Source organism: Martes martes (genome assembly GCF_963455335.1).
Source record: "Martes martes genome assembly, chromosome: 5".
Taxonomy (NCBI): domain Eukaryota; kingdom Metazoa; phylum Chordata; class Mammalia; order Carnivora; family Mustelidae; genus Martes; species Martes martes.
This window is the reverse complement of record NC_137892.1, coordinates 87,727,114-87,741,061: the sequence shown is the minus strand read 5'-3', so window position 1 is coordinate 87,741,061 and position 13,948 is coordinate 87,727,114. Positions and strand designations below refer to the sequence as shown.

Sequence of the window (13,948 nt, the reverse complement as noted above, 5' to 3'; positions counted from 1 at the left end):
AGCCGGAGCCGGAGCCAGAACCAAACCACCGGTACCGAGTGGGCCAAGTGGTCAGGATGGGAGGAACCGAAAGGGGTGGCGTCGTGCTGGAATACAGGCAGGGGAGGGGGTTGCAGAGGCCTGGCTCAGGCCGACGCGGAGGAGGTGCGGACGCTGACTCAGGCGCGATTCTTGCGCCGGCCGCCTGAGAATTCCGTCCCATCTCGCTCTGCAGTGTCCTTGGGAGGGACGGAAGCGCAGGACAAGCTGGAAAGGGGAACGCTCTGGGCGTCGGGGAAGCAGGATCAGGGTCGTGGAAGAGGGCTTGCGCAGCCGCCGTCTGGCACCCCTGCCCCGGACCAGCACCCCTGGCACGGACAGCTCCTTGGTTGGGTAGGGGGGTGGGGCCGGACCTCAGAGGCTCGTCGGTTTCGGGTCCTGAGGACCGAATTCCTATCCCTCCCCCAGTCCCTAGCTGCAGCCCCCTAACCCCAGGAGGCGCCCTGGCCCGCGCTCGCCCCCCAGGGCCTCATGTCGGAACCACAGCCTGACCTGGAGCCGCCCCAACATGGGCTATACATGCTCTTCCTGCTTGTGCTGGTCTTCTTCCTCATGGGCCTCGTAGGCTTCATGATCTGCCACGTGCTCAAGAAGAAGGGCTACCGCTGCCGCACGTCGAGGGGCTCGGAGCCCGACGATGCCCAGCTCCAGCCCCGTGAGTGAGGAGCCTAGAACCCGGCTCAGTCACCTTCCTCCCATTTCCTTCACCCCACACCTCTTTCTGACTTTCTGATCAAGAGACCCAGGCCAAATCCTGACCAAGCCTTCAGGAGGCTTAATGATGTTTTCTTGAGTCAGCAACTGGGATGACACTACCTTGAAAGCAAGTCTAGGAAAGGCAGCATGGGTGGGAAGGGCCCACTGTTGATAGTCTTGGGCTCCCACTGACTTTCCCATCTTTTCTGCCCTGGCCCCCAACTGCTAACATCCAGCATGATGGCAAATAGACAAAGGGATAGGTCTTGAGCAGTAAGCCACAGAAGCCACCAGGTAATGTCCACCCAAAGCTGACTCACTTCCTGCTTCCTTGCCAACCTCTCATCCTTCAGCTGAAGACGATGACATGAATGAGGACACCGTAGAGAGGATTGTTCGCTGCATCATCCAAAATGAAGGTGGGTGTAGACTGGCCCTTTGCTCTCCCCGCCCCTGCCCCCTGCTCAACTTTCTCTTGCCCTGACCTCCACCTCCACTGACTCCCTCTTTTCCTTCTCCCCTCAGCCAATGCTGAGGCCTTGAAGGAGATGCTGGGGGACAGTGAAGGAGAAGGGACAGTGCAGCTGTCCAGGTGAGCTGGAAACAAGGGCCAGCATGACTTAGCTTGCCTTGGAGAGTACCCTCTCCTCCAGCACAATCCTTTCCCAATGTCCTCGCATGTCTGGGGGGCCGGGGGGGAGGCAAAGCTGGCTAGCCTATAAGAAGAAAGAAGTTTTCTAGAAATCTGAGTCCTTCAAACCATACTTCCCATCTGGATATCATCAAGCCTGACATTTATCCCTTGTACCATTCCTTTGGGTTAAACATTGCCCTCTTTTTAGCAAACAATGCTGGGAAAGAGAACACATGATGACTAAAATCTGAATATTGTGTTTATTAGATAAATACAAGAGTGCTGGGGCCTGGGGAAAGCGAGGCATCTGGGGGTTTAAGAAGCTGAAATGGCACAAATGGAAAAGGAAAGGAAATGGTAATGTCACTTGTGCTCCCTTCTTCCCTATTGTCCAGCGTGGATGCCACCTCCAGCCTGCAAGATGGAGCCCCTTCCCATCATCACACAGTGCATCTGGGCTCTGCAGCCCCTTGTATCCACTGCAGCCGCAACAAGAGGCCCCCGCTTGTTCGTCAGGGACGCTCCAAGGAAGGAAAGAGCCGCCCCCGGCCTGGAGAGACCACCGTGTTCTCTGTGGGCAGGTGGGGACAGAAAGCCCCAGAGAAAGGGAATTTGAGGTGGGAGCCCCAGTGATCAGACACCTGACTCCAAAGGTGGGCCCCAGCTCTGTTCTCCTAGACTGTGAGCTACAGCAGAAGTCAGGCTGTACATATGCCCCATAATCTGGGGAGGTCTCCCCCTTCCCCCCAGGCCAGAGGGAAGTGACCATGAAACCCAGGATGTCCCTGGTTGGGGGGAAGGCTAGCAGTCTCTGAGTTGTGGTCTTAAGCCCCAGTGTTCCCTCCCTTCCCAGGTTCCGGGTGACACACATTGAGAAGCGCTATGGGCTACATGAGCATCGTGATGGCTCTCCCACGGACAGGAGCTGGGGGTCTGGTGGAGGGCAGGACACAGGGGGTAGTCAGGGGTCTGGGGGAGGGCAGCCCAGGGCAGGGACACCCGCCATTGAGAGCGTGCCCCCTGAAAGGCCACAGCCCCCGGGCCTCGCCAGTCCCCCAGTGCAGAATGGAGGACTCAGGGATGGCAGCCTAGTCCCTTGTGCACTTGAGGGGAACCCTAGAGCCTCTGCAGAGACCATGCCTGGGGCTGGAGAGAAGGGCCCAAGCCCAGGACTGGCCAGTCGAGAGGCAATTGGACAGTCAAGCAAACTGGACACTTCAGATCACCAGGTATGAAGGCATGGGCATGGCTACGGTGGGCTCAGCTCTTATTGCCTCCTACCCTGGGGGTGGGGGGAGGTGGCACTGATTGGACCCACATCCTGTTCTCCCATTGTTGACCACTTCTCTCTCACAGGTGTCCCCACGGGGAGCAGGGGGTGTGTGAGGTGAGTCTGCCTGGGCCCCAAATCAGATAATCTCATCTTCCCACCCACTACTTACACCACCTAAGCCCATTAGCTCACTGTACTCCCCAGGATGGCCTTTGCTGCAAATTCTTTGGTTTAGTGGTGGGGAGCGGGCATGTGCTCCAGCAGACAGGGAAGGTCCTGCAGCCCCGGGGGGGAAAGCTGAGACACATCCTGAATAGAAAGCAACACCGTTACCCTTCCTCTCCTCCAAGCCTCCTTCTTCATTGTGCTGATGGACTACCAGCTGGCAGGGCCAGGGGGTGGGTGGGCATGAAGGCCCTCCTCTCCATTGGACAGCACTGCCCCCCACCTGAGGAACCAGCTCTACTTCCATCTGGAGTTGCATGGCCTCAGGCTGGGGGACCTCGGGAGAAGTCTCACCCCCATCCCTCGGTCTCTTTCACTTCCCCTGCCTGCCAACAGGCCGCCTGACCCCTTCCCCATTACCTCGCTCCATTTGCTAGAGCGTGGCAGCTGGGAGCAGGCCCCTGCCCTTGGTGGGCCCCTAAAGCAATAGCACCTTAGGCCCCCTGCCCTCTTGGCAAAAGAGGTCCAGGCCCTGGCTTGGGCTTAGTGCCCTTTATTCACTGTCAATAAATCCGCTCAGACCATTACAGCTGTGTTGCATACTGGCTCCAGCTCCTTTTGACAGGCCTGCTCCTGTCCCAACCCCCAACCCCAGTGGCCATGGGTCACAGACCCAGTGGACTGTGTCACAGAGTCAGGGTGGAGACACAGATGGGCTGGAGCCACTCAAGACTTTGGAAGATGGGTTCCAGCCCCAGAGATTTCACAATCCATTTTACCACCCTAGAGATGGGGTGGTGGCAGAAGAAAGAGGGATAGTTCCAGCCCTAGAGATAGCAGAAGTATGATGGGGGGAAAGGAGTGAGTTCCAGCTCCAGAAATGGGGAGAGGGAAAGTTTCTACCCCTGGAGGTAAGAGTGGAAATGGGGGAGACTCCAGCTTTTGGCTGTGTTATTACTCCAGATCATAGAGGGGTTGGTCTCTGACATCTTGGGTATAGGGACAGCAGCATCACTGGGGGACAGCAATCCCCCTGGCTTCAGGTGAGAGAATCTGGGTGGCCAGGATCTGGGGCTTTAGCTGGTGGGGGAGGTGGTGGACGCATCTGTAGAGAACACAGAATCAGAGCTCCAGAACCCTCCCTTGGGGACATCCCTGTCTATTCCCTCAGCCCCACAGACAAAACAGGACACGTTGGAATGACACAATCTCCTCCAAGGGAGGGACCCGTACCGGCCTGAGTCGAGGTACCATCATGTCCAGGGGTCCAGGGCAGTCCAGATCTTGGTCTGCAAACAAGAACCACAAGTCAGTCTTCAGGCTTTGTTTTGTTCATCGCTGCATCTCCAGCACTTAGAACAGTGGAACTCTGTAAATATTTGATGAATTAATGAACAGTCCCTAGTCTTAGAGCCACAAAATCCATTGATCCATCCATCCTCTACACTTACTTGGCACCTGCTGAGAGGGGACGATGAGATTCACAGCACCCCCATTCCCAGTGGCTGTCAGGAACCCAGTAGTGAAAAACCAACAAAAACAATGAATGATTGTGCAAAATCATTCAAAGTGAACTATAGGGGCTGGAGCAGGGGTACAGAAAATGGTCACAGGGACCTCTGCAATCAGGGAGGGAGGCTCCGTGAAGAAAGTAGAAGTATGAGAAGGTTTTAGAAAAGGTGGGCATTCCAAGAAGGAAAATGATGACACAAACCAAAGTGTTTGCAGGATTCAAGAACATTAAAGGCAGAGGATGCGTAGCGGGAAAAGCTGGCTAATTTGTAAAATAACGTTCATGAGGAAACAGCTACTGCAGGCATGCATACTATGTGCCAGGCACAATGCTAGGCCCATCTTTCTTTCTTTTTTTTTTTTTTTAAGATTTTATTTATTTATTTGACAGAGAGATAGCTAGAGAGGGAACACAAGCAGGGGGAGTGGGAGAGGGAGAAGCAGGCTCAGCAGGCAGCCTGATTCGGGGCTCAATCCCAGGACCCTGGGATCATGACCTAAGCAGAAGGCAGACGCTTAACGACTGAGCCACTCAGGCACCCCTAGGCCCATCTTCCTAACCCTCACAACAACTCAGTGAAGTAGGGACCTTTCTCCTCACCCTGTAAAGGCCCAGGCAGGTTAAACATCCCACCCCAAACCACACATTGGGAAGTCATATGCAAAGTCTCAATGATGCACTTGCCTCCCCTCCAAAACCCAAGCTCTCCTCACCATCCTGCTTCTGTGAGCCTGATGGAGGAGGTTCCTGAGGGCAGGCAGAGAAGCTGAGGGCAACCTTTCTCCTCCTGCCTGTCTCTTTCCCTCCCAGGGTGCCCAGTGCCCTCTACTCACCCACAGGCAGCGCAGGTGCAGGGCCTCCCTCCAAGGCAGAGGTGGGCACAGGAGGCGAGAAGCTAGGAGGAGAAGGGGATGGCAGCATCTGGGAACGAGGGGCACACGGGGTTATTCCTGGCACACAGGAAGGTTTCATCACCTTTTCCTCTCATCTCATCTTCAATTCCTGTCCCATCACTCCTTGATTTGGACAGTGGCCAGATGCTTCTATACAGGTGGGGGCTTTAGCTGATACACACTTCCATAGCCAATAGGTACTATGTCCCAGACATTCTATTAGCACTTCACATATGCTCACTAATTAATTCCTTACCACCACCATCCCATGAAGTAGGGAGTTTTATGATTTCTTGTAGAGATGAGACTCAGGTTAAGCCATCTATTGAAAAGCATGGAGCCTGTTAGTGGTAGAGTCCCAACTAGAACCCAGCTCTACTGACTCCCTCTCCTAGGCTCTTCCTGCTGTAAGAGTAGGTACCATATATTAAACGACCTCCTCTGGGTCACTGTGCTAAGGGCTTTACCTCCATATCTCTAGTCACGAGGGTTGGGCTGCTGAAGTAGGTATTATTACCCCAGTTTTCCCAGATGACAAGTAAGCACCGAGCTTATATCACTGCCCAAGGCAATGCAGTATGAATCTAAACTCAGATCTAGCACTAAAGTAGGACCACCAAAGTCTTAGGGAAAACTGTGTAAGTTTGCCTCTTCTCTGCCCAGCCAAAGGAGATTGGGAGGTCCAAGCCAATATAGGAAGTAAACCGGGAGAAGGAAGGGGGCATTAAGATGAATATGGGGCCTCATTGGAGTGAGAGGCTCAACTCAGAGGAGCCTAGGGACCCAGGGAGAAGGAAGCCTCACCTGTTCAGGGTCTGAGAGTTCAGGGGATTCTGGGGGGCCAAGCAGCTCCTCCACTAACAGGGAGGGGAAAACCCCCACATGGCCCCCAAATTCTCCTCTCCAGAAGCCATCATCCACTCCATCCTGGGCCCGGGGCAGCAGGCGGATAAGTGCCCCCTCCGGAAAGCTCAGCTCCTCCACACTCTGTCCTGTGTAGCTGTATAGGGCACGGGCCAGGAAGGCTGCAGAAGCCCAGGAGAGGTGGTGAGGGGGGTTGATGGGGAGTAGTTCCCCGGGCCATGACACCTCAGGGCTACCACGACTCAAGGTCCCCTGACCCAGAATTTCCCATTCTTACCTATGGGCTCTACCCCTGAGGGATTGTCACTGTCATGGCCACTCTCAGGGAAGGAGAGGTCCGGGAAGTTGAGATACCGCTCAGGGACAAAGCCGACCTCGCCGTGCTGGTTTCGAGCCTATTCACACAGCAATGTGAACAGAGAGCAGACTTGACTCAGCAGCCCATGGGCCTAGCCCTCCTCCTCAGGCTTCTAGCTTTGTCTGGCTGGGTCCTTGCAAGCCACAGAGAAGTTCTTCCCACTGCCGCACCCCCCACCCACCGCCAAGGTCAGAACCTACGGTCCATACCCACCTTGACCCATTCATCAGCATCTCCCTCTTCTATGACCTCCAGCCACTCGCCCTCTGTGATGGTCAGCTCATCCTCATGCCCTGCCTGGGCCCCACAAGGAAGAATTCAGGACATGGCTGTCTCCCATCCCCACTTCTCTGAGGTCCCCACCCCCATGCCCACCTGATACCTGATAGCTGAACACCACATGTGCTGGGCAGGGGAGGGGCCTGGTGGCCAAGGCTGCAGGGGCAGGCTCCTCAAAGAGCTCCCCTGTCTCCTCACATTCCTCAAAGTCAGAGAGCTCAGCATCCTCAGCCTGGGGGGCAGAGAACAGACATCACTGGGGAGCCCATTCTCGAGTACCCATTTTAATCCCCACTCCTCCATTCTACCCTTAAAGAAAGAACACTGATAGATCACTACCCAAGGTAGTACCACCCATCTGTCCACCATGTATCACAAGCAAAATCACCACAGAGCAGGGTAACACCAACAACAATCACAGAATTCCAGTACTGAGTGCCTACCATGTGCCAGGAACGACACTTAACATCTTATGTATAGCACCTTATCGAAACTTCACAATAACCCGCTGATATTTTGCATAACTATAACATCTCGTTTTACCTACTTTTCAAATGTTTTAAAAAGATTTTATTTAATTGAGAGCAAGGGTACACACATGCATGTGCACATGCACTGGGGGGCAGGGCAGGAAGAGAAGAAGAGAGGCAAGCCGACTCAGTACTGAGCATGGAGCCTGATGCAGGGCTCAATCTCACCACCCTAAGATCATGACCTGAGCCGAAATCAAGACTCAGACCCTTAACTGACTGGGCCACCTACTTCATTTTACTTATAAGAAAACTGAGGCTCAGAAATGTTAAGTCACTTTCCAAGACCACACAGCTAGTAGTAAGTGGAGTGGCTGGTGCTTAAACCACTTAGAGTCCATACTCAGAACCTTAGTTCATAACTGCCATCCTATAGTCACGATAAAAGTTCACTGAGAGCACTCTGTGCTACGAACTATGCAAAAAAGTATACGTACTTCATTCCAGCCTCGTAACAACCTCTTTGACTTCAGTATTATTGGGATGCCCATTTTATAAGGTCTGCCCTCCTCTGGGGAGATCTACTCTTTACCCTCCTGGGTGTAGAGGGGTAGGGAGCAAAGGGTACTCACCGTGGGAGAGAGGTCCCTCTGGGACAGCCGGGCCTCACTGAGCCGTCGCTCCTGCTCCACCTCATCCTGTGCCTGGGTCATGGCTGGCTTCAGCCAGCGCTGCACATCCAGGCCAGCTCCTTGGAGCAGGGCCAGCCGGGCAGCCCCCTTCACCTGGCTCACCTGGCATGGGGAAGAGAGATCAACCAAGGTCATGGATGGGCCTGCCTTTGGGCTGTGAGTGGAGCCACCCCAAACATGTCCACCTTCTACCTCCCACCTCCCTGCTCCCCACCACGCAGCTAGACAGGAGGAGGGTGTTGTGTGAGCAGGTGGGATCTCAGGGGTCCCAGGAACAGGGCTATGGCTCACCTGTGCCCGCCGGATGCTCTCCCTCACTTCCTGCAGCCGCTGTTCTAGACCTGGCACCTCCCGCCCTGGGGCCTGCTGTCGCCTCTGTTCTAGCCGCTGCAGCACCTGGTTGGAAAGGCAGAGAACAGGGGTGGGTGGAAACACTATTCAGGACAACTTACTATGGACTGGCACTTTGCTACCTGCTTTGCATGCATTATGTTATTTAATCTTCCTCATGCAGTGGGAACTGTTATTAGCCCCACTTCACAATAAGGAAACTGAAGTCCAGAGAGGTTAAGTCACTCCCTTACTCAGGGTTACATAATGAGAAAACAAGCAAGCAGGATTCGAACCCAGGTGGGTCTAGCTCTGAAAGCTGGACTCTTAACCACTGTGCCACACTACTGCACTAAAATCCCTTTCCTTCCTCTCCTGCATGCAGCCCTATGACATCCCCCACTGACTCTGGAGTCCTCATCTCTCAGCGCTTCCCACCCACCCACAACACCTGCACCCCCCACCTCACCCGATGCCCATGGTTCTGGATCTTGTAGTCTCGGGCAGCTCGGCTCGTCCAGCGCTGAACCTCTTTCTCCAGGCTACGGTCCCCCGCCATGCCTCCTGCATCCCCTTCAAGCTCCAGGGTGCAAACCTATGTGAAGAGAGTACACAGATGCTGAGAGGAGGACCTGATGTTGCTCCTTCTCTACAGTCCTTTCTTCCTTCCTTCTTCCTGTCCTAACCTTCTCCAGCAACAGGCACAAAGAGGTGAGGGCACAGGTGTGCATTCCTGTGGACACAGACACACAAAGAGTCCCCAAAATGGGACAGAGAGAGAAGGAAGAGGAACTAGAGTTCTGAAACCCCTTCTCCACAGTTTAACAGTCACTAATCAGGACAAGGGTGATGAGGGAGTAGGCCTAAACCACAGTCCCCTTTACAGGTGGTTGGCTTCCAATGAAGAGAGAATTCTCACCTGATCAGTCCCTGCAGGCTGAAACTCCTGAGGTGGTGTGGGGGAAAATACTCCAGGTTCCTGAAGAAAGAGCTTCAGATCCTCCTCCCAGCTTACCTGGGGGTTCAAAAAGGTCAAAGTAGTCACTCATGGGTTACCCCTCCAAGCCTATCCCCAGCCCCTCTTGGAAAAAGAAGGACAGGTGAAAATCAAAGGGGCAGATACACAGTGGGTGGTCTGTACTGAAGAGCAGGGTGAAGGGGATCCCTGAGGAGCTCCTATAGGGCACGGCCCTCACCTGAGAGGTTGCCTGCCTTCCACGGCGGGCATGCTCCAGGGCCATCTCTGCAGCTTCCAGCTCAGTGCGGCTTAGCAAGGTCAAAGGGTCCCTCAAGTGTTCCAACAGCTCGCTGACCAGGGCCTGGAGAGAACCCCAAGATCGTGACCCCACCCTTCCCCCAGCGTCTACTGCAAAGCAGGCTCTCTGCCCAGGTTCAGATGGGTGATGGACATGAGGAATTGGAAAGAGGGAAGAAATGAGACATTTTCCTGATTCTAATAATAGGCACTCATGTATGCATAGATCTTAACAGTCTAAAATGCATTTTCACATCCATTCTCTCGCCTGAGCCCCATTAGTCTTATAAAGTAGGCAGAACAAAAATTGTCCCTAATGAGGCAACTAGGTGTTCAGAGGGGCTAAGTGTTCTGCAAAATGTCATGTAGCCAGCTAGAAGACAAAACCAAACCAGAACTAAAGGATGTAACTTCTAGCCACTCAAAGCAGGCTGGGACCTTAACACCACCTAGCCTGACGGTGGTGGGAAGCAAGGAGAGGCTCTCCCACACAACACCCCCTCACCCCCCGTGGCAAGAGGCAGGGCTATCTGGGTTGGGACTGGCCTTGAGCAGGGCTGGCAACTCCTCCTGGTAGTAGTGGTCAAGGTGGGCGTTGGTGGCCACCAAGTTGAGCAGGTACTCATTGCGGGCTGCTCTCAGCTGCTGGGAGTACTGGGCTGACTGGGCAGAGAGCTAGGAGGAGAAAACAGGTGTCAACAGGAAGCCCTGGACCCATGGGGTCCTTCCAAGGCCAACCCAGATCCAGCACGGATTCTCATATTATTGAGTGCTTACTATGCACCTGGTGCTACACTAAACATATTGCACACTCAACTCCAGCTTGAAATGCTCTAGTGGCATCTATGTCCATTTAAAATAAAATCCCCACTGCTCCTTACTGTGGCTTGCCAGGTGCAAAAGAGCTGACCCCTGCAATCTCTCTGACCTGTTTTCACAGTGCCTGTACCCCTGCTTAGAATGCTCCAGCCACACTGACCTTCTTTCTGTTTCTCGAAGCCCACAAAGCTATTCCCACCTCAGAGCCTCTGCACTCACCATTTCCTCTCCCTGGAATGTTCTTCCCCTAGATCTTTGCATGGCTGGCTGCTTCTTACCATTCAGGCCTTGTGTTCAGACAGCCTTTCTCTCTAAATTACACCCTGTTACCCTTTACCATAGCACCTTGTTTTGTTTTCACTTAATCTGATTATTTGTTTCTTTTTTTTTAAAGATTTTATTTATTTATTTGACAGACAAAGATTACAAGTAGGCAGAGAGGCAGGCAGAGAGAGAGGAGGAAGCAGGCTCCCTGCTGAGCAGAGAGCCCAATATGGGACTCGATCCCAGGACTCTGGGATCATGACCTGAGCCGAAGGCAGAGGCTTTAACCCACTGAGCCACCCAGGCGCCCTGATTATTTGTTTCTTTACTTACTATCTATCTGCCCCTTACCAGACTCTGAAGGCAGAGTCCTCAATAAATGCATGGTAAAGGAATAAAAAAGAAATGTACTATTTCCGCATTACAGATGAAGAACATGAAACTCTGAGAGATCAAGTTAACCAGGGTCACACATTGAGGATGCAGGGAAGCCTGGATTCATCCCAGTCTCTCAGATTTATGCCCTTGGGTTCCAAACCACTAGACTACTCCGCCCACCTCTTTCCCACCTCCACTCATGTCCACATCCCCCCAAACCTTGGTGCTGAGTTTCTGGAGACTGGCCCGAGTGTGGAAGAGGCCGTGGTCACTTCGGTTCAGTCTGTGCAGGCAAGGGAGAGGAGTCAAGGTTAGGCTCAGCTGTGGTGCCTTGGCTCCTGTCTCCCAGTCAGGCTTCCCAACTCCCCATGACCCCACCTAGCCTGGACATCAGCCGCCTTCTCCTGTGCCAAGGCCCACACACGTTCCCGCTGCCCATACAGCTTCCGACTTCGGCTCAGCTCCCGGACGGACTGCAGCACCTCTGCTTGCGCCCTCTGGAGGTTCTCTGCTCCCTAAGGGCGTGTACACACAGAGTCCCGACCCAGACCACTTCCTACCCCAAGCCAGCCCTTCCTTCATCCCATCCACTGAGCCATACCTTCCTGAGCACCTGCTCCTTGGCACTCCGCCCTGTGCCCCCTGCCAGGTCACGGTATCGGTCAGACGCCTGGAGCCGGGCTTGGCCCCCAGCCACGGTGGCATCCAGCAGGCAGCGCCAGGCACCAAACACCATCCTGCCTCTCCCCAGAGAAGGTCTGTGTTGAGGAGGAGAGCACTCCAAAGCTTCATGAGACACTCCCCCCCACCACCAAACCCAACACCATAGGAGACACAGTGCTTTCCCTTCCCCCTTGTCTGGGAGCCTATCAATCGATCAGCGCATTAGCTCAGCCACAAGGATCACTCATGCCCTCCGCCTGCACCCACAGTGTCCTTGCTGGGTCAGCTCCTCTCGAGCTGCTGTGTCAGCTCTACCTGCAGCTCACATGCCCTCTCCCCTCACTGGCCCTTTATTCCCATAGGTTCCTGGGGTTGGGCTCCTCAGCCCTTCTAGGTCCCCTGAACTATCCCCATCCATGGGACGCACCTGCTGTCCATCTCCCCACTCCGGTGCCCTTCTCTCTTCAGGAATGGCCCTGCCAGTTTCTGAAGTGCCTGGTGGGAAAGTCATCACAGACTCAGTTACCTTTCAAAGACTCTCAACAACTGGGAGAACATGAAATCCAAGTATAATAAATGCTATTCATCAGATGCATATTATGTGCCACTCACTTTGCTAAGTGATTTACCTATTTCATCCTTACAACAATCCTATATAAAGTTACAATTATTATTCCATTCTACAGAGAAAGAGATTGAGGCCAAGAAAGGCTAAGCACCTTGTCCAAGGTCACACAGCCAACAAGTAGCACGAGAGATCTGACACCAGTCTGCCTAACTCAAGGCCATTTGCTGTGGGCCAGAAGAGGAGTATGTGCAGAAAAACAATGGCATGTGTAAAGGAGGCCACAACAAAAGAGAAAGTCCAGGAAAAGGAGTCCCATACCTGTCCATATTCCCGTTCAATGGCTGCCCTCTGCTTGCTGTAGGACCTATGAAGATTAAAGGGGCAGGATGGTGTCACTGTTTGGTCCTGTTCTCCCACCCTCAATCCTCTCCTCAGCCTGGGCAGGAAGAAGAGGGGAGCCAGACCTAAAGTGTGAGTACATCAGGAAGGAATGAGACTGGAGAGAGAGTCCTTGAGATCACCTCAGGCAGCCGCAACCCAGAACAACCTCACCTCATTGTTCAGAGCCTCAGCAGGATCCTCCCCACCTCTGGAGAACCATCTTTGGGCTTGGAGGTGAGGACGAATGGGGGCCTGGATACATTCCAGCCTTCCAACAGGTCTGGAAGAGGGAGGGGAGATTCTGCCCCAAGCTTGATTGTGGGGCGGAGGGAGGGGTGTGGAGTCAATGGGTTTGAGAGAGGATCCCTGTGTGTTTCTGTGTGTTGGGTTAGGAGGAAGGATAAGCCCTACGGGTATGGAGAGCCAGGCCGACAGTGAGGGCCGGGAATGGGCAGGTTGGAGAACCCTTCACCCCCTGCTTTCCCCTCCCCAGGCCAGCTCTGACCGAGGTCTGTTCGAGGAGAGGAGGGGCGCGCAACGGCAAAGGTGGGGGTATGTGGAAGGGATCAGAAGCTACCTGATGTCCTCCAGCAGATCCGCCTCCCTCTGCTGCCGGGTCTGAAGGATGCTCAGCTGCTCCAAGAAACGAAGCTTCACCTCCTGGGCCGGCTTCACCTGCGGGGGTAACAAGAGGCTGAAGACCCCTGGCGCCGGGACCTGAAAAACACTCAGCGCAGGGAGCGGTGAGGGGGCGGGACCGGGGAGGGACTGGGGTGTTTCCTGGGTTACTTCAGGGTTAGGCCCCGAACCCTTACAACTCCTCGTCCCCCACTGCGGGTCCGGTGCCCCCCTCAACTCCCACCATACCCCTAGCCCACCAGGAGTCCCCATTCCAGGCCAAGCTCACTTTTCGGGGCGGCGGCTGCATCTCCGCTCCGGCCAAGGGAAGCGACTCGACTCCGGAACTCGAGGAAGCCCCGCCCACGCCAAAGCCCCGCCCCGGACCTGGCCCAGCTCCGCCCCCGTCCCGCCCACGCCTGGTCCGGCTACGCGCAGGGCTGCGAAGCGCGAAGGTGCCGCGGAGAAACCAAAGAAACTTCTGTTAGTGCTGTGGATGCCCCGGAAAGGGTCGGGACCGCCGAGTGGACGCGGCGTCCGCTGCGCGGTAGGGGAACCCCAAGTTTCTGAGTCAAGACGCCTGGGTTCTATTTCTAGTGGAGCCACTGACTCAGCCCGTAATTACTACGAATCACTCATTTACATATGCAGATCTCCGGTCCTCCGGTCCTCCCTCGGGCGCGAAGGGTGACGCCTGAAGAGGAGGAACTCAATTTGTGACCAATTTGTCATTGGATGCCTGAGCAAAGATGCTTCTGACAAGGGAAACAGGGCTGCTCTCTGACCTTTCCCAAAT

General features: G+C 54.5%; 2 protein-coding genes across 2 annotated transcripts; one reads left to right on the top strand and one right to left on the bottom strand.

Annotated features, from left to right (window-relative positions):
• The first annotated feature begins 447 nt into the window (after nucleotides 1-447).
• RELL2 (RELT like 2) lies at nucleotides 448-3,393 on the top strand. Its single transcript, XM_080804882.1, has 7 exons — nucleotides 448-694; nucleotides 1,089-1,154; nucleotides 1,261-1,327; nucleotides 1,765-1,950; nucleotides 2,223-2,598; nucleotides 2,726-2,756; nucleotides 2,993-3,393. Exons 1-6 carry the CDS (start codon nucleotides 511-513, stop codon nucleotides 2,753-2,755), a joined length of 909 nt encoding a protein of 302 aa, XP_080661008.1. The 5' UTR covers nucleotides 448-510; the 3' UTR covers nucleotide 2,756; nucleotides 2,993-3,393.
• Nucleotides 2,570-13,494, bottom strand: FCHSD1 (FCH and double SH3 domains 1). The gene is made up of 20 exons (XM_080804880.1): nucleotides 13,442-13,494; nucleotides 13,112-13,209; nucleotides 12,472-12,517; nucleotides 12,013-12,080; nucleotides 11,524-11,680; nucleotides 11,301-11,437; nucleotides 11,142-11,205; nucleotides 10,008-10,136; nucleotides 9,403-9,525; nucleotides 9,126-9,221; nucleotides 8,676-8,801; nucleotides 8,168-8,272; nucleotides 7,817-7,978; nucleotides 6,818-6,946; nucleotides 6,649-6,732; nucleotides 6,355-6,472; nucleotides 6,018-6,238; nucleotides 5,154-5,241; nucleotides 4,041-4,096; nucleotides 2,570-3,912 (listed from the first exon to the last, which is right to left on the bottom strand). Exons 1-20 carry the CDS (start codon nucleotides 13,460-13,462, stop codon nucleotides 3,847-3,849), a joined length of 2,094 nt encoding a protein of 697 aa, XP_080661006.1. The 5' UTR covers nucleotides 13,463-13,494; the 3' UTR covers nucleotides 2,570-3,846.
• Nucleotides 13,495-13,948: the final 454 nt, after the last annotated feature.